The sequence below is a fragment of the Neoarius graeffei genome, chromosome 16, assembly GCF_027579695.1.
Source record: "Neoarius graeffei isolate fNeoGra1 chromosome 16, fNeoGra1.pri, whole genome shotgun sequence".
Taxonomy (NCBI): domain Eukaryota; kingdom Metazoa; phylum Chordata; class Actinopteri; order Siluriformes; family Ariidae; genus Neoarius; species Neoarius graeffei.
This window is the reverse complement of record NC_083584.1, coordinates 22,287,020-22,307,175: the sequence shown is the minus strand read 5'-3', so window position 1 is coordinate 22,307,175 and position 20,156 is coordinate 22,287,020. Positions and strand designations below refer to the sequence as shown.

The following is a 20,156-nucleotide window of genomic DNA, read 5'->3' as shown; positions in this document are numbered from 1 at the left end:
TTGCAAGGGATTAGCGGCAGGCTGCCAGGTCGCTCCGTGTGTAGCTGTTGATGTTGATTTTAACTGAAAAGTAACTAAGTAAATTACAGACAAAAATGAATACTTAAGTCTGAGTGTAAAATACTGTAGCGAGCATGCAGCGTGGAAGAAAAGTCTGGAGACAGAAATCTTAGTTTCTCGGTCGTTAGCCTGTGCTACTTGCTCTAAATAGCGCTAGCCTGACCACTTTATTAGCATTTGCTAACACTACTGATGAACGCTACACCGACTGGAAGGTGGCTTCACTGCTGCACTGATGGTGCCGAGTCACAGTTAAGCTCGCGCTGGCCTTCGAGAAGGCTGAGGGTAATAAATTTTTGGTCCCCAACACTATAAATCTGGCCTCTTCTGCCCTTCGGACCTGCTTGATCCATCCTGGTGCCCTGTGTCTGGTTGGAGTTTTATCGCATCGCTCCTGTGGAGGACGGCCCCATGAGGACAGTTGAAAGTCACACCTGGAGGACGCTCTGGACTCTTACAGTAATGCTTTTATGGCTGAGGACTACAGTTGACTTGCTAACTTTAGGACTGCGGTTGTCATGAACAGTTTTGCACTCAAGTTTCCATCAATGAAGAGTTACAATATCAACGAAACTGACTTCATGTTAAAACTGTTAATGCTGTCTGTTGTTGCCCAAATGAGGATGGGTTCCCTTTTGAGTCTGGTTCCTCTCGAGGTTTCTTCCTCATGTCGTCTGAGGGAGTTTTTCCTTGCCACCGTCGCCACAGGCTTGCTCATTGGGGATAGATTAGGGATAAAACTAGCTCATGTTTAAAGTCGTTCAAATTCTGTAAAGCTGCTTTGCGACAATGTTTATTGTTAAAAGCGCTGTACAAATAAACTTGACTTAAATCAAAATCTGATTGGTGAATTCATCTGTCACTTCCTACATAAACATACACTGCCATGGCCTTCTGTCCCAGCAATGACGTCTGAACCAATGAGTGAGCAGCTCTTAAACTCTTCACAGCCTAGACACAACAAACAAAAAATCTCATTGGATAACTCGATTTTAATGTTTTCAGGACTGTAACCCTTTCATTTCTGAAGTGAATTTGATAGAAAATGAGGCCGAATTAGAATAGAATAATTATCGTGAAATTCTGAAAAATTAAAACATGAAAGAAATGAAATATAATATTTGAAATGCTGATATGTTTAGGCCTTCTCTGAACGCCTAGAAGGCCCTGACAGTTCCCCTCTGATGTGGTCAATAAAATGTAATTTGAGATTCAGAAGAAGTGCGACTCCATCTACGGTAACTGCCTGTTCGGAATGAATATCTTGTGTGAAAAGTGCACACATTTGGTAATCTTTTGAAAGGTGAAAATCATCATTTGTGCTCTGCACTGAGAACAGTAACACAAACTATCTTTCAGGCTAATGAGCCAGTGTGTGGTGACACTGAAAGGTAACTGTACTTCAGGTTCTCTCTCCATCATTTTTTTTTTTTTTACATTTCTGTGATTTAAAACTGAAAAAGTTCGTCTGATCTTGCAGTGTTGATGGCACAATAACTTTAAATAATGAATGACTTTTTGAAGCTACGCAAGGTGTCTCAACGTCCTCATTCATAAATTTCACTACGCTGTTTGTTTTTTTCTCTCCGACTATGACGACATTTGTTACATAGAGTCAGGAAATGTGAAAAGAACCTCTTGGTATTATAGGCCAAGCTAAGAGTGTGTGGTTTGTTCCATGTTGTTATCTGGTAGTAAGGATATTATGTGGTAGGGTGTAAGAATCCTCCGTCTTACAATGATCAATGTATATGACGCTAAATCACAAAAAGTCGGAACGGTATGTTGAAATTGAAATTAAAACTGAAAACAATGATTATTTAGAAACCTTTGACCTTTATTGCACTAAAAAAATACATCGGCACATTATTTGTTTTACCTCATGAATTTTATATCTCTTTTTAAATAAACACATTTGATTTTGATTTTTGCACCACATTTCAAAAAAATTGGGACGCTCAAGCATTTACCACTTTATAATGTTTCCATTCGTTCTTACAACACTTAAAAGATGTTTAGGGACTGAAGACGCCAAGTGATGAAGTGTTTCAGGTGTTATTTTGTCCCGTTCTTGCTGCAAACAGGTATTAAGGTGTGCAACAGTACGGGGTCATCGTTGTCACATATTTTTCGTTTCAGAATTCACTACACATTCTCTATTGGGGACGGAGGGGACAGGCACCCTCTTCTTCCACAGTCATGCCTTTGTAATGTGAGCAGAATGTGGTTTTGCATCGTTTTGTTGAAATATCCCTGGAAAAGATGTCGTCTTGAAGGCAGCATATGTTGCTCCAAAATCTCAGTGTACTTTCTGCATTAATCTTTCGATTACATTCATTATGTCTTATATTGAGGCGGCACGGTGGTGTAGTGGTTAGCGCTGTCGCCTCACAGCAAGAAGGTCCTGGGTTCGAGCCCCGTGGCCGGCGAGGGCCTTTCTGTGCGGAGTTTGCATGTTCTCCCCGTGTCCGCGTGGGTTTCCTCCGGGTGCTCCGGTTTCCCCCACAGTCCAAAGACATGCAGGTTAGGTTAACTGGTGACTCTAAATTGAGCGTAGGTGTGAATGTGAGTGTGAATGGTTGTCTGTGTCTATGTGTCAGCCCTGTGATGACCTGGCGACTTGTCCAGGGTGTACCCCGCCTTTCGCCCATAGTCAGCTGGGATAGGCTCCAGCTTGCCTGCGACCCTGTAGAAGGATAAAGCGGCTAGAGATAATGAGATGAGATGAGATGTCTTATATTGAATATTGTTAGTTTTTTCTTTTTTATCAGACATCTAATTTTTTAGGTTTGTTTACCTGACATGTTTCGACGTACGACTGTCGTCTTCCTCAGAGTGTCACCGGATGTTATTGGTGACGCATCTTTTATCAGCTGATGTTTCCGAAGGCGTGGCCTTCTGGTGATGATACACGGGGCAACTTTTTGGGCAATGTTGCCGAGCAATGTTGCTGGGCAATTGCGTTTTGACTCTTTTCTATTGAGATTGGGCAACATTGTTTCTTTCTGAATGGTTTTGATAATCTCTGGCAACTTTTTGAGATAAACCAATCAGAACGCGAGTATCGAGTCATGTGACCTCCGGTGAGGTTCGGATCAGAAATTTCAAACAAATATGGCGGCCGCTCAGTGTCAGTGGAGTGAAGAGATGGAGAGACTCCTCATCTGTTTTTACGCCGGTAAGTTATTTTAATATTCTATATGGAGGAATTTACCTCACCAAAGCTCTAAAAAACAACAGACAGCTTGATTAAATGGTCACAGCAAAAATTAAGACATCGATTTTTTTTTTTTAGCTAACCGTAAACTGCCGTTGCTAACTGTTGTTGCCCATTGTTAGTTGCCCTGAAAAGTTGCCCTGTGTCTCACCTAGTTGCCCGTTGCCAGCAACATTGCCCAAAAAGTTGCCCCGTGTATCATCACCATTCCTGTCTGGATTGACAGGTCGGTCACGCCTTCTACTGTCAGTTCGTCCCCTGCAAGATGGCACTCCAGGTATGGGAGAGCATGTATGCTCCCTCATCTCGGTTGATGGTCCTCGGGCTTCGCTTACGGATCTCTATGGCCTCCCTGATCCAGCGCTGATGTTTATTATCTTCTGTGCGGATGACTCTGGCATTCCCCCAGTCCATAATATGATTTTCTCTTTTGCAGTGATCTGTTATGGCTGACTTATAATTTTCTTGTTGTGCCTTTTCTTTTATTGTTCGGGTTTGTCTTGTAGCTGTCTCCTTTTCGCACTCTTTCTTATGTTCATTTTTTCTTGTGTTGAAACTCCTTCCTGTCTCCCCGATGTAAGTTTTATTGCATAATTGGCATGGAATCTCATATATGGTGTTGCATCTGTTGTCCGGATGTATTCTGTCTTTGGGATGAACCAGGATCTGACGGAGAGTTGTGTGTGGTTTGACAGGTGTGTTAATGTTGTATTTCCTCATTGCTCTTTGAATGCGTTCCGTTATTCCTCTGATGTATGGTAATGTCACTACTCCCCTGTGTTCTTGTTTGTTGGTTTGTTTTTTCTCTTTCTTCTGCGTTTTATTGTTTTTGACCTGTTCCGCCCCTTTGGATATTGCCCATTGTGGATATTGATATGCCTTCAGTGCGTGTTGTATATGTTGTTCCTCCTGTTCTTTGTCCTGTGCATCTGTAATTATTGCTGCGCGTTCATGCAATGTTCTAACCACGGATATTTTGTGCATTATGGGGTGTTCGGAAGTCCAGTTTAAATATTGGTCGGTGTGTGTGGGTTTCCTGTGTACTTTTATTTTGATATCCCCCTCTTCTGTGTGATGTATTTTTAAGTCCAAAAATGCTATATGCTCTCCCATACCTGGAGTGCCATCTTGCAGGGGACGAACTGACAGTAGAAGGCGTGACCGACCTGTCAATCCAGACAGGAAGGCCACGCCTTCGGAAACATCAGCTGATAAAAGATGCGTCACCAATAACATCCGGTGACACTCTGAGGAAGACGACAGTCGTACGTCGAAACATGTCAGGTAAACAAACCTAAAAAAGAAAAAACTAACAATATTTCTGCATTAATGCTCCATCACAGAAGTGTAAGTTACCTTTGCCAAGGGCACTGACACAACCCCATACCGTGACACACCCTGGCTTTTGGACTTGTCGCTAGTAACAGTCTGGATGGGCCTTTCATCTTTGGTCCAGAGCATACGGCGTCCATTTCTTGCAATAAAGACCTGGAATACCGTTTCGTCTGACCACGATACACGTTTCCACTATGTGAGGATCCATCCCAGATGCCTCAGAGCCCAGACAAGTTGATGGCGCTTCTGGACACAGTTAACCTAAGGCTTCAATTTTTGCACAGTAAAGTTTTAACTGGCATCTATCTGTATTATAGTGCTTGACAAAGGTTTCCCAAAGTAATCCTGAGCCCATGTAGTTGTATCAGTTATAGATGAATAACTGTTCTTGATGCAGTGCCATCTGAAGGCCAATTTATGCTGACAACGCAGTTCTCGCAGATAGTGTCGCAGACAGCGTCTGCGTAGCCCCCCCACCTTCGCAAACGCTCTGTGCGCACCTCCCAAAAATTGTGACCACCGCAGAAGCCTCGCAGACAGCGTCGCAGACAAGAGGGCTCTGATTGGTCCACTCTACATCCGCTGTATACGCACTTCCGCTTCCCTACTTTCCCGGTTTGGTTTGTTTTCACGACCGCCATTTTTAAAAACACGAGCGAAGATGGAGCAGCACGAAGAGCGGTTGATCGAGGAAGTGAGGAAGTACGTACATCTATACGACTCCAGTTCTAGTCATTATAAGTAACCGGAGGATAAACACTCCACTAACCACACCCACCAACTACTCCTAGCGATTTCGCGACTTGGCGCCCCCTTGCGTTGTGGCGGTGAATAACATCGCGCACGCCTATTACTCCCCGCTCAACGATAAATTACAACTGTCTGCGAAAAGCTATCTGCGAAAGCCTTGTCGCAAGAGCATGCAGAGGCCTTGAGGGATCGGAGATCACAGGTGTTCAGCTTAGGCTTGAGCCCTTGCCCTTTACTCACCGAAATTCCTCCAGATTTCTTGAATCGTTTAATGATATTATTGCACCATAGATGGTGAAATATCCAAATCCCTTCCTATCTTTCTTTGAGCAACATTGTTTTTAAACATTTCAATAATTTTAATTTGTTGACAAACTGGAGATCCTCGGTCCTTCTTTGCTCCTCAAAGACGAGGCCTTTCCTGGATACTAAGGGTTTTTTGTTGTTTGTTTGTTTTTAAACCAATTCATGATTACAATCACCTGTTGACGTCAGTTGTTTCAAATCACATCATTATTGAATTATTTTACATCAGTTGCCCTAAATTGCCCCGTCCCAACTTTTTTTTTTTTTTGGAATGTGTTGCAGGGCTGAAACACAGGAATGGATGTATATTAACAAATGAAATGAAGTTGACCAGACAAAACATGAACTATCTTGGGTTCATCCTGTGTGCAGTAAAATACAAGTCAAAGTAAATTTAGAAATCAGTGCTTTCTTTTTTTATTTGCATTTTCCATACCGCACCAACTTTTTCTGATTTGGGGTCGTGGATTGTGTTTTGGGGAACCAGGCCTTGAATATTCTCATTGACACGTGTGTATTTTGTCATTCTAGTAGAAGCTGTCCAGTACATTTTACTGTTTTCATTTGCTTTCTGTTTTCCTTTTTTCTTTTTCATTCCTGCTTTCTCTTCCTTCTGAAGACTCTGTGACTCCAGCGCCATCCAAAGCAGCTAAAGCTCGCCGTTTCCTCCTCCCTTTTGTCTTCTGCTCCCATGATTCTCCACCTAAGGGTAGCCAACATGTGGTCTCTGTATACGTGTGTATATTTGTGTGTGCTTTAAACTAACACTCTTATCTACTTTGTGCACAAACTCTCCTACTCCTCTACCATTCATTTATTAGCTATGATAGAAGATCTACTTTTTTCCAGCCCATATTTCAAGTTTATTGCTCCTGGGGTAGTGAAGAGAAGACCGGTAAGCTTTTATATACAGTATTGTGCAAGAGTCTTAGGCGCATGTAAAGAAATGCTGTAGATCAAAAATGGCTTAAATAATAATGAAATGAAATGTTTCAACATTTTAAAAAATACTATAAGCAGTAAGCCATAATAAAGGAAACAAAGTCAGTATTTGGTGTGAGACGACCCTTTGCTTTAAAAAAAAAAAGTAGTCTCAGGTCCAATGAGTGCAGTTTGATAAGGAAATGAGCTGTAGGTTTTACTGAGCATCTTACAGAACCAGCCACGGTTCTTCTGGACACTTTGACTGTCACACTCGCTTCTTCATTTTGCACCAAAACCTGAAAAGTGCTCTCTTATGTAATATGCTGTTCAGATACAAACTTTTTTTTTTTTCCTGTAGCATTTAATTTTGTGCTGGAAAACGAACGTTTGGACTCTAAAATGTTTTTGTACTGACTCAATAATGTAGAAGTCAAAACATAGAAATCTGTAACAAAGTTTGTACTGTATAAAAAAAAAAATAGGGTGCCTAAGACTTTTGCACAGTACTGTTTTATTTAAAATATATACATGTCCGCACTGCACATTCAAAAACAATCAACACAGCGCCGAGTGAAATGGGTTCAGAGACGAGCATCTTAGTCACAGTGAAAACGGTAAACATGACGACTTCATGTACTAGTGCATCTCAAAAAATTAGAATATTGTGAAAAAGTTCAATATTTTCCATCAGTTATTTCAGAAAGTGAAACTGTTATATATTATAGACTCATTACACATAAACTAAAATGTTTCAAGCATTTTTCTATTTTAATTTTAATCAGTATGGCATACAGTACAAAAACATTAAAAAAAAAATCTCAAAATATTGGAATATTTCATTTCGAGTTTGAGTAAAACAGTATGAACACAGTGTATCTCTCGGTCTAGTTCAGTACACACAACCACAATCATGGGGAAGACTGCTGACTTGACTGTTGTCCAGAAGATGATCACTGATGCCCCTCACAAGGAGGGTAAGCCACAAAAGGTCATTGCTGAAAAGGTGCACAAGCAACAGGGATGGCTGCAGTCTTGAGAGGATTGTCAAGAAAAGTTGATTCGAGAACTTGGGAGAGCTTCACAAGGAGTGGACTGAGGCTGGTGTCAGTGTATCAAGACCCATCACGAACAGACATCTTCAAGAAAGGGGATACAACTTTCGCATTCCTAATATCAAGCTACTCCTGAGCCAGAGACAATGTCAGAAGTGTCTTATCTGGGCTAAGGAGAGAAAGAAATGGACTGTTGCTCAGTGGTCCAAAGTCCTCTTTTCAGATGAAAGTACATTTTGCATTTAATTTGGAAATCACGGTTCTAGAGTCTGGAGGAAGAGTGGAGAGGCACAGAATCCAAGGTGTTTGAAGCCCAGTGTGAAGTTTCCATAGTCTGTGCTGATTTGGGGTGCCATGTCATCTGCTGGTGCTGGTCCACTGTATTTTATCAAGTCCAAAGTCAACACAGCCATCTACCAGGAGATTTTCGAGCACTTCATGCTTCCATCTGCTGACGAGCTTTTTGGAGATGCTGATTTCCTTTTCCAGCAGGACTTAGCACCTACCCACAGTGCCAAAACTACTACCAAATGGTTTGCTGACCATGATATTACTGTTTGATTGGCCAGCCAACTTGCCTGACCTGAACCTCATAGAGAATCTATGGGGTATTGTCAAGAGGAAGATGAGAAACACCCGACCCAAAAATACAGATACGCTGAAGGCCACTATCAAAGCAACCTGGGCTTCAATAACACCTCAGCAGTGCTACAGACTGATCACCTCCATGCCACACCGCATTGATACAGTAATTCATGGTAAAGGAGCCCCAACCAAGTATTGAGTGTATAAATGAATATACTTTTCAGAAGTTGGACATTTCTGTATTGTAAATCCTTTTTTTGATTGATCTTAGGGAATATTCTAATAATTTGAGATACTGGATTTCTGATTTTCATGAGCTATAAGCCATAATCATCAAAATTAAAACAAAAAAGGCTTTAAATATTTCACTTTACATGTAATGAATATAGAATATATGAAAGTTTACCTTTTTGAATTAAATTATGAAAAAAAGGAACTTTTTCATGGTATTCTAATTTTTTGAGATGCACTAGTATTCAGTGTATATTGACACCGATGTTCACCATGGAATAATTTATGGATTTTAACATTTGTCTCCTATGTCTTATGGTGGTTTGGTTAACCAGATCATATTAGCTCCAATGAAATTACTGGAAAAATGCAAACAAACATTGTCTAAATTGTTAATGACAAGTTTTTTGGTGCTGAAAGTTCCAGTACAGCCTACAAAAAAAAAAAAAAAAACTTGTTTAAGGATCATTTAAGAATCATTCAGAACTTATTTTTAGAACTAGTTTCCACTGCTGAGATGATCCTAAAACCCCTAAAAGAATTTTTTGTTGTTGTTTTTATAGGGTACATTGTGCAGTGGAAAAAAGGCCCTTGTTTTATGTCACTCTTGTCTGCCAAGACCTGTGTCTGTGTTTGACTTGGTTTTGATTCCAGATAAAGTTGGGAAACACATCTAAATATGTCAACATGAGTAGATTAGTATAAAATGTGAATGCTTTTTTTTATTATTTTATTTATTTATTTTTAAAATAAGAAATAGAACCATTTTGCATTGGTTTGCAATGCAGGACTGTTTTTATTCTCAAACCATGACCTTTTTAAAGGAGATGCGCAGAACCTTTATTTTTAAATAAATTTCTGAGTGGATAGTATCTCCGTCCTTGACTTTTGTATACTGTATAAATGGGAACAAAAAATATATATATTTGAGAGTTAAAATCGACCGCAAAGTTGGCGTTCGAGCTGCCCCGCTGAGCCAGCCAGCCCTGAGTGCGTGACGTCACAGCAGGAACCGGTTTTAAGGCCGACACCTTTTACAGCTATAGACCAAAGTCATATAAATAAAAATTTATGGTGAAGGTAAGAAATAGCGTTACCGACTTGCTCAACTAAGACTGATTTGACTTCACTGATTGTGGGTTGACTCTCATTAAAACAGAATGGGTGCTATAACTTATGCAACATACATGTACATGCATGCATTTTCACTGATAAAACATAAAAGGCTCATTAGATAATCAGATGAACTGAAACAATCACATTCTGAAGCAAATTAAATAATCTTATACCGCTAACTTAAACACACAATACAAGTTACATGGATTAATCTAAATGCAGGTAAACAATGTGTTGTGTTTTTGTGTTTGTTTGGGGTTTTTTTTTTATCCAAATGAGAGTCGGAGCTTACCCTTCTGTGTTCTCGCTTCTTGAAGGCCGATCTTGTGGCCGATTGTTTTTGAAACAATCTGACTTTCAGTTGTTTGTTCAGTTCTCCGTTCATTCACTTCTTCCACATAAGGGCGAGATGGCAGCAATATCCAGTTTAGAAATAAGACGGCTGCTCCACTCATTTACTTTTCTTCATACTGTGTAGTCCGCCATTACTGCTCAGCTCAGGCAATTACTAAAACCCGGAACAGGATGTCACCGGTTTTAGCAACAACTGTGGGGAGGTCACTGCCCGCGCGATATGTCCCATTCCGTCCCAGGTTTTAGCAACAACCCTCAGCTCACTCCGGGAGGACTGGTGCAACTGAACTTATTTTCCTTTTAAAAAAATAAATAAATAAAATTACTTTCCTTTTCTGGGCGGCACGGTGGTGTAGTGGTTAGCGCTGTCGCCTCACAGCAAGAAGGTCCGGGTTCGAGCCCCGTGGCCGGCAAGGGCCTTTCTGTGCGGAGTTTGCATGTTCTCCCCGTGTCCGCGTGGGTTTCCTCTGGGTGCTCCGGTTTCCCCCACAGTCCAAAGACATGCAGGTTAGGTTAACTGGTGACTCTAAATTGACCGTAGGTGTGAATGTGAGTGTGAATGGTTGTCTGTGTCTATGTGTCAGCCCTGTGATGACCTGGCGACTTGTCCAGGGTGTACCCCGCCTTTCGCCCGTAGTCAGCTGGGATAGGCTCCAGCTTGCCTGCGACCCTGTAGAACAGGATAAAGTGGCTAGAGATAATGAGATGATATGAGACTTTCCTTTTCTTGTAGTTTTCTTTTTCTTTAATTGTTGGTACTGCACCCTCTTTCAATACGGGCTTATAGCCAACGCTCCAACAGATCAGAGGTTTTGTACGAGTCCTCAGTAAAATGTGCAGAGCAGAGGAAAGACCACTTCATAGGCGCCCAATGTGCCCGTGAACAACTCGCAAAACGCATCCAAATCTTTGCAGTTTGAACATTCTTGGGCCATGAATGCAACGTAAATCCACCTTCTGTCGTGTTGCTGCACCGGTCAAAAACACATCTACGTGGCATGGCGATAAATTGGCTCAAAATGGAGGATCGGAGTTGCAGTCGGCTCTGTGTTTTAGTATAGCGGAAATGGCGATGAGACCGATAGACTTCCTGCTGTGACGTTGCAGACGTCACGGTCATTCACTCAGACCGCTACCTATATAAATCACTTTAATTGTAAAAATTACTATATTAGATTTATTGTTAACGCTTAAAACTATTCCTGTGCCATTCTAGAGGTCTCAAAGTGAGGCCATGGCTCTGCGTATATGCTTTAAAGACTTTTCGGATCATGCTGTGATTTCTGTATGAATTGGCCATATATCCTTCTTGTTTGTCATTTTCATCATTACATTTTTCTTTTAATTCAAGGAGCAGTATTGGAGTAACAGCTTGTGTATGAAGTAACTCTAACAGTAATGACTGAATGTGAGGAATATGCATGTTTCCATTTGTGCTGTTCATCCCATGAGTTTAGACCTGATGTATATAGACAAGTTATTTTACCAGCCTCTGGAGATGCTATTAAAAATCATACATCAGGTAAATTTTTCAAAATATGTCTTTTTTGTATGGCGGAAAAGGCTCTGAGAAGCTCCCCTGCTGCTGCCCCTTTGTGCTGTGAAAGTGGATCTGAGCTGCAGAAGTCTGGCAGCTCTGCACAGATTGAGTTAGTCTCGTTTGCCCCAGAATAGCCTGGCCTACTGATTGCAGTCACACTGCTGCCAGAAATCTGGTGAGGCTTCAATGCACAGACTTATGGGATACCGCTGGAGACAGAGGACTGGAGCGCTGGAGGCCACGTCAACACTTTATTTCATATTGTTTAACAAGCACATACAAACGAAATGCCGTCTCGCGTAATTATATTTTATAGTCTTTCAGACCTACTTTGAATGTTACATTGTGCTTAATTGGGCTGTTATATGGAACTCTAACCCATAAGGCTTTTTATTTCTTTTAAGCACTTTTTTCCCCCCCCCGTTGTATGTTTTTTGGCAATTTAGCCAACAAAGAGAAATATTATGTAATCCATCGTCTTATTAGCCACCACCTCTGACCATCTCCATGTCCTACTCCCACTCTCCAACTCCTTCTCGTCTCACTTGTGGGTGTGTGGTCTGCAAGGGGGAACATGAGAGAATATAAACAGTGTTCCATTTCTCTAAAGTATGTTTAAATGCTCAAACTGCAACCACTGGTTTAATCTTCTCTTAGATACTCACCACTAAAGAAAACATCCGGATGTCAGAAGGCTGCTTAGTGTTTACTAGCTCAGGTATTCGAATATGGCATATGTAATGTGGAATAAAATGAAATCATTTGAGTGTTTGCTGTAGAACATTTTAAGTGATTTAGATATGGAAATACTGAGCTATAAATGGAAATGTATCTGCAGTCTGACTTGGAGGCAGTTGGCTAATTATAGCTCTCTAAAAGCCAGATAATCCGCATCAAATGCTTTGTTACCATCACTTGATGCCTTAACGAGTACTGTTATTAGTCATTCGTCATTTATCATCCTCCAAGGCTTACATTAATACTAAATTATTCTTCGTTAAACATGCTTTTTATACCACATTGAAAGGACTTTCCTGATAGGAATGCATTATCGGGTCCCGTTTTACCATTTATATCATTCACAAGCAACTCGGTTGCAAAATATTGGGCAATTTATGGCTGCCCACAATAAAGCAAGACTTTGGAAGTTGACTGTTCTGTGATTTTGAAGATAAAGATTTGAGCCAATAAAAATTTAACCCTGAATAAGTGGTCTTTTTCCAAATTTCCGTCCGGTTTCAGTGAGTCTGTGATTTCACTGGAGTGCAGCGAGTTTCCTTTTGTGAACTGATAGGAGTGCAAATTGATGTGGTGATCTGCTGTTGTTGGCTGTCAGCCTCAAAGTTTGTGTGGTCAAAGATGCTGTTCTGCTCACCACGTGTGTAAAGAGTGGTTATTTGAGCTACCTTCCTTTCAGCTCAAATCAGTCTTGTCGATTCTGCTCTGATCTCTCTCAACAGCAAGGCATTTCCACCAACAGAATGGCTGCTTATTGGAGTTTTTGTTTGTTGTTTTGCACCATTCTGTACAAACTCTAGAAACTTTTATATGTGAGAACTTCTGGAAATAGGCGGCACGGTGGTGTAGTGGTTAGCGCTGTCGCCTCACAGCAAGAAGGTCCGGGTTCGAGCCCCGTGGCCGGCGAGGGCCTTTCTGTGCGGAGTTTGCATGTTCTCCCCGTGTCCGCGTGGGTTTCCTCCGGGTGCTCCGGTTTCCCCCACAGTCCAAAGACATGCAGGTTAGGTTAACTGGTGACTCTAAATTGACCGTAGGTGTGAATGTGTGTGAGTGGTTGTCTGTGTCTGTGTCAGCCCTGTGATGACCTGGCGACTTGTCCAGGGTGTACCCCGCCTTTCGCCCGTAGTCAGCTGGGATAGGCTCCAGCTTGCCTGCGACCCTGTAGAACAGGATAAAGCGGCTAGAGATAATGAGATGAGATGAGACTTCTGGAAATATGTACACTACCGTTCAAAAGTTTGGGGTCACTTTGAAATGTCCTTATTTTTGAAAGAAAAGCACTGTTCTTTTCAATGAAGATCACTTTAAACTAATGAGAAGTACACACTATACATTGCTAATGTGGTAAATGACTATTCTAGCTGCAAATGTCTGGTTTTTGGTGCTCCATAGGTGTATAGAGGCCCATTTCCAGCAACTCTCACTCCAGTGTTCTAATGGTACAATGTGTTTGCTCATTGCCTCAGAAGGCTAATGGAGGATTAGAAAACCCTTGTACAATCATGTTAGCACAGCTGAAAACAGTTGAGCTCTTTAGAGAAGCTATAAAACTGACCTTCCTTTGAGCAGATTGAGTTTCTGGAGCATCACATTTGTGGGGTCGATTAAATGCTCAAAATGGCCAGAAAAATGTCTCGACTATATTTTCTATTCATTTTACAACTTATGGTGGGAAATAAAAGTGTGACTTTTCACGGAAAACACAAAATTGTCTGGGTGACCCCAAACTTTTGAACGGTAGTGTTGTTCTTGAAAGACTCAAACCATCCTCTCTGGCACCAACAAGCCTAGCTACAGTGAAAGTTTCTGAGATCACATTTTTCTGAAGGTTCTTGACTTGTATCTGTATGATTGTATGCATTGCGCTGCTGTCTCGTAATTGACTGATTTGGATAATTGCAAGAATAAGCTGGATTAAAACCTTTCACACATTTAGCGGGATGTAAATATCATATTTAACTTGTTTTTGCTGTAAAAGACAGAACCTTATAATGCCGAGTTCTTGAAATGTTAAACCTGCTGTTTTCTCATCTGATATTCTTTATAGTATATAGCATTTTCATAATGGAATACATACATACTCTTTCCTAAAGTTATAAATTACGAAATGGGTTTAAAATGCTGATTCTTGCTCAATACACACCACAGATTGGGACACGATCTGTATTTTTACGGTTTCATTTCTGGGGATTTGGAAGCATAACAGAATATTTTGCTTTTACAATCATACTCCAGGTGTCAGCAGAATTGCACTATGCTGGTCTCCAGGTCCAAACTTTGGTCAAACCCCTACACATTCCATCACCACCACACCACTCAGCTGCTTAATTCCTTACAGAAATATTCCTATTTGCTTTTCAGTGCTAAAAGCGTCTGTATTAACCTTATTAACCTCCATGTTGAAAGTGATATGCACTTGAAGATGTTATGATCCAGTAACCTCTCCTCTTTTCTCCTCCCTCTGTGTCCCCTCTGTTTGCATGCCCTCTTCGGACCTGCAGAAGATGTTAGCGGGGATGGTAAAGTCCTACGCTTTTAATCTTGCATGTTTTCATCTTGATCTGATGCTAACAGCTAGATACGACAATCAACACTTTAGACGTCTTTTTTTTTTTTTTTTTTGATAGCCTAGTTTTGTAGATCTGTTTATTTTTGTGGTGTTCTTTCTGTGCAGGTTGGAATAGCGCTTTTGGCTCTCAGTAAATATTGTATAAATCTCTCTCTTTCCGTGTCCATGCACATTCCTGTTTTAAAAAGCCAGTCAAGTTGGGATTTGAGGGGGAAACTTAAAAAAGAAAAAAAGAAGTGACCCAGATTGTTTCAAGAGACAGATTGCTAAATCGAATGGAGAGAAGGAGGAATGGAGGAGTCACTTCCTTCCTTCTCTCCTCCCTCACACAGTTGTACTGCTCTGCGATTGGCCAGACAGGCAGACAGATAAATATGCACCACACGAGTGCTTGAGCAGACTGCGTGGAGAGAGTGGAAAGAGAGAAGCCACACTGTAGAGCATTGCATTAGCGTGTGTGTGTGTGTGTGTCCAGTCGTGTGGGTGTGATCGTGCAGGATTTTCCAGGCTGACTCACTTGTTTATTTTCAACTGGGGCAGTGGAAGAGTACACGAGTGTTTACTGCTGTAGGTGGTGTGTAGGTTCAGACTGGCCGCCGTGGTGTTGTGACACGCCTTTCTGACCGCTTCCTCTTGTCTCCTCGCAGAAACAGACGACTATGCTGAGATCATAGACGAGGAGGACACATACACAATGCCTTCTAGTAAGTACTGCTAACTCATTTACACTGCATGTGAAAAAAGTGTGCGCGCACGCACGCACATCATCACAGACTGTCCTGGGACCCAGATGTTGCTGTTTGGCTCACACCAGAACTCTTATGAACATGGTTCGCTGATCTGATTTTTTTTTTTTTTTTTTTTCCCTGCCTCTCTTGTTTGGTTTGTTCGTGTGGTGGCCAAAAATCTTTTTTAGAATATCCAACTCCCAAATGCCAGAGTACTTAGTCAGTTTCTCTGGGAAGGCAGTTCGGAATGTGGTAATAGACAAGAAAAGGCGTTTTACTTGTAGATTCATTAGAGATAGATAAACTAATTATTTATTTATTTATATATAATGTCAACCAGCCTCGCACGAATAAACCATAAGAATAAACCAAACTGAAAACATCACTCAGTACATTCAGCCGTACATTACTTCAGTCTGTTTAATTTATAACAGTGATGTTCATGGTTAAAGAAAGCGAGTTTCGAAATCGAATCTTTTTTTGCAAATCCTAAAATGCAGCTCCTTAATAAAAACTCTAAGGAATTTAACAGGAGAAAACTTTTCTCATTACCCCTCTCCGCACTGACGCAGTACTGGTGCTGATGTTGCGGTCATTTTTTTTTAATGTATGGCATCAAAATAACAACCAAAGAGGTCAAATCATTCGTCTGCATCCAGTCCAGTTGAACTGAGTGTGCCGTTGGTCGAAATAATTTATTTCGCATTAGCTAACCAAATAACTTGCTGTTTAATAGAACGCATTACATTACATTAATTACATTTAGCAGACGCTCTTATCCAGAGCGACATACAACATACCCAGAGCAGCCTGGGGAGCAGTTGGTGCCTTGCTCAAGGGCACTTCAGCCATTCCTGCTGGCCCAGGGACTTGAACCAGCGACCTTCTGGTCTCAAAGCGGTTTCTCTAACCAATAAGCCATGGTTTCCCCAATGTAGAATACTCATTCTCATCTCATCTCATTATCTCTAGCCGCTTTATCCTTCTGCAGGGTCGCAGGCAAGCTGGAGCCTATCCCAGCTGACTACGGGCGAAAGGCGGGGTACACCCTGGACAAGTCGCCAGGTCATCACAGGGCTGACACGTAGACACAGACAACCATTCACACTCACATTCACACCTACGGTCAATTTAGAGTCACCAGTTAACCTAACCTGCATGTCTTTGGACTGTGGGGGAAACCAGAGCACCCGGAGGAAACCCACGCGGACACGGGGAGAACATGCAAACTCCACACAGAAAGGCCCTCGCCGGCCACGGGGCTCGAACCCAGGACCTTCTTGCTGTGAGGCGACAGCGCTAACCACTACACCACCGTGCCGCCCGTAGAATACTCATTGTCCTTTAAAATCCATCTCTGCTCTTGTAATGTTTTATTTTAATGGCAGTCATGAAAATTACACGAGTTGATTGATTGAGGGGATGTCTTGGAGACAAAATGAGACCGAGACCGACCCCCCCCCGACAACAATTTCAGGTTCCAAACCAGCAGCATTTTGACACTACAAACTAAACTAATCCCTTCTAACCAGCTCCAATGATTTGTTGTAGCTTGAGAACAGGTACCGTAACCAGCAGCACATATCTCAAGAGCTGTAAAATCATATTGAAGTCCAATGCATTAACCAAAAGCAGATGGAGGTGTGTATGCGTTTCTGTCAGTTATTTTGCACATCTGCAGAGTTTGTGATGAAAAATTGGGTTTTGACTTCATGTGCAAACATTTTTTTTCATTTACTTTTCAATCTTGCTGCAAAGATCATGTTGTATAAAGCCTCGGTCACAACCGGCCGTACGTGCTCCTACGGCCGGTCTACGTGCAAGAAACGCACGGAGGGCGCGCGTGTGACGTGCTGATTTTCGAGCCGTAGACTGGCCGCAGACCAGCCGCAGAGGTTCTTTGTCATGTCAAACAAACTCTACGGGCGCTTACGTTTTTTTCAGGTTGCAAGACAAACTTACGGCCAACGTACGTCTTTCTCCATGAACAAAAAAAACCGCAGCGATTTGGGGAAACGCCAAAAATCGCACGTCCGGTTGTGACCTAGGCTTAAGGAGCTAGTTTAATAAATGCAGTGATGAAAACAGTCAGTGTGTCTAAAGATGGCTGGCAGGTGTTGAAATGCTAGAACTTTACCTGTCATTGAAACAAGAAAAGTTTTCATTTTCAAACCTAATTAAGGTTTTTCTCCCCCTTCCTGCTCTTTCCTATCGTACATTCCAGTAAGTGCTTTATCCTGGTCAAGGTCAGTTGTGGATCCATAGTCTGTCCCAGGAACACTGGGCAAGAGGCGGGAATAAATCCTGTAGTCAGTTTATTCACATATATAAGAAATTTCAATCTTTAAAACACGCACTGCTGGTTGGAAAAATAAAGCAAATGTTAGGTAGCTATACTTCTGCTGGAGAGTAACTTTTATAGTTTGCATAACGTTATGTCAGATCTAATTTTCAGTTCAGTTGGTCAGGTTCAAGGCCCGAACTGATAATCACATCAGTTTTTCATTGGCTAATCAGACACAAGGTACGCCACCACTCTTGCCAGAGCGGTCGGGGGTTAGGTGCCTTGCTCAAGGGCACTTAAGCTAGTCCTGCTGGTCCAGGGAATCGAACCAGCAACCTTTTGGTCCCAAAGCTGTTTCTCTAACCATTAGGCCAGGGCTTCCCCGATGTAGAATATTCATTTTAGCTGGTTTAAGTTAAAGGGATCCTCCAGCAGATTTATTCTCAAACTTGTTTTAAGTAAAAGTAGTCGCAGATTTCAAAAATCAAACTTTAATTTTCGGAGACCAAATGGTGTTTGAGAAAAATGAATTTTCTTTAAAACGCCAGATGGGCTTCCTGCAGTGGTGACGTATGTGCGATGGCGTCAAGTAGCGGTCGCTTGGAGCAATTCGGCTGTTTATATTCTCTGTTTACATCTTAGTTTTGCTAGTTTTACAAGTATTTTTTACCAAGTGTATCAGTTTTTGAAGAAGTATGCCTCATTTTATAGCTTATAAATGCCAGAGTGATGCTAAAAAGAAAGCACAAGTTGGAACTAGACTGCATTGCTACAGAGAAAATACAAAGTGTGCTTGCTCAGCTGTGGCAGAGGGTCACTGTCAGAAACTGGATCAGACATGATGCCTCATGCTGCAAAATCCCCCTTTTTTTTTACATGATCCACAGAAAGTGTGTGTGTGTGTGTGGCTGTGCGCTCTAAAATCTCGGTTTAAAATGGCTCAACTCGCAGCACAACATGACACTTCGCAGTCTAAAACAATTTTTGACATGATCTACAGCTGATGCTGGGTAGATTAACAAAAAGAGTGTGTGGCACGGTTTAAAACAGAGATTTTAGAGCGCGAAGTGTCATGTCGCGCTGCGAGTTGAGCCATTTTAAACCGAGATTTTGGAGGTGCCATGCTAGGTGTGAAGAGTGTGTGTAGCAGTGGGCTGTATGATGAAGACAGGAGGCAGTAGTAATGCCTCGGTCACAACCGGCCGTACGTGCTCCAACGGCCGGTCTACGTGCAAAAAACGCAAGAAACGCACGGAGGGCGCGCGTGACGTGCTGATTTTCGAGCCGCAGACTGGCCGCAGAGGTTCTTTGTCATGTCAAACAAACTCTACGGGGGCTTACGTTTTTTTCAGGTTGCAAGACAAACTTACGGCCAACGTGCGTCTTTCTCCACGAACAAAAAAAACGCAGCGATTTGGGAAACGCCAAAAATCGCACGTCCGGTTGTGACCTAGGCTTAAGGTGTAGCAGGACTGTTGTTACAGAGTGAGTCAGTGTCTTAAGGATGCTGGTGCTCAGTGTCACATGAGAGTGATGCGCAGAGAGCCTCTGCACTAAATATTGCTACAGACGCATCACAAGGTCCAACACTCAGCGCAGTGTGGAGTTTTAAAGTTTTAGTTCTCCATGATGATGAGAAATACATGACCATTTATGATCTTTATGAGGACATTTGGCTGCTTTAAAAGAATTACAGTATGTACATCTAAATGAGGTTGGATTACTAGTAGCTTCTCTGAAAAAGTGGAACTAACTCGTGTACAGACCTTAGTGTTATTCCTGAGATGTTTGTCTCTAGTCCCTATGAAGAAAAATTAAGCTACTTTTTTCATTTTGTCGGAGAGAAACGCCCACACTCTCTCTCTCTCTCTCTCTCTCTCTCTCTCTCTCTCTCAAACACTTAAATTACATTGTAAGAATACGGTAGGTCTTTCTCTGAGTCACACTTCAGGCTTATTTACAGAAAATCAGTGTTTACTGTTGAAATGATGTCTTTTCTCGTGCATAATCTTGCAGTGCATGGGCGTAACTTTGTTTTGAAAAGTGCTGGGGATGAAACGGGACGGGGACGACAGACAACAGAATGACGTAATTGGAAACGAAGTCGTTTTGTGCTGAAAGTGTCACTAAAGTGATTTTTAGTCTCCTTACAAAAAGATTTGCTTTCAGTTTAACCAGTGATTAAATCCACAGTAGCGTTGAATAAATTGGCTATTTTGATGGCATTTACAGTATGTATGCCATAATATCATGATCATAGTTTACAGTCAGTAAATACACAGTATGTGGTACATTTCCGTGCTGCTGTTTTTGATGCTAATGTTTTGTTTTGAGGAAAAAGACTCCTGATAGGAACAACAAGCGAGA

General features: G+C 41.7%; 1 protein-coding gene across 8 annotated transcripts in view; it reads left to right on the top strand.

The window, feature by feature from the left end:
• The window catches only part of ptk2aa (protein tyrosine kinase 2aa), a 336,131-nt gene that overhangs the window by 245,724 nt on the left and 70,251 nt on the right, over positions 1 to 20,156 (top strand). For 6 of the 8 annotated variants that reach the window (XM_060942653.1, XM_060942652.1, XM_060942651.1 and 3 more), the window contains 2 exons: positions 14,710 to 14,727; positions 15,425 to 15,481. In XM_060942653.1, coding sequence (XP_060798636.1) covers positions 14,710 to 14,727; positions 15,425 to 15,481 — 75 coding nt within the window. Of the gene's footprint in view, positions 1 to 14,709; positions 14,728 to 15,165; positions 15,345 to 15,424; positions 15,482 to 20,156 lie in introns of those variants that run through there. The other 2 variants (XM_060942654.1, XM_060942648.1) reach the window with 2 other exon arrangements.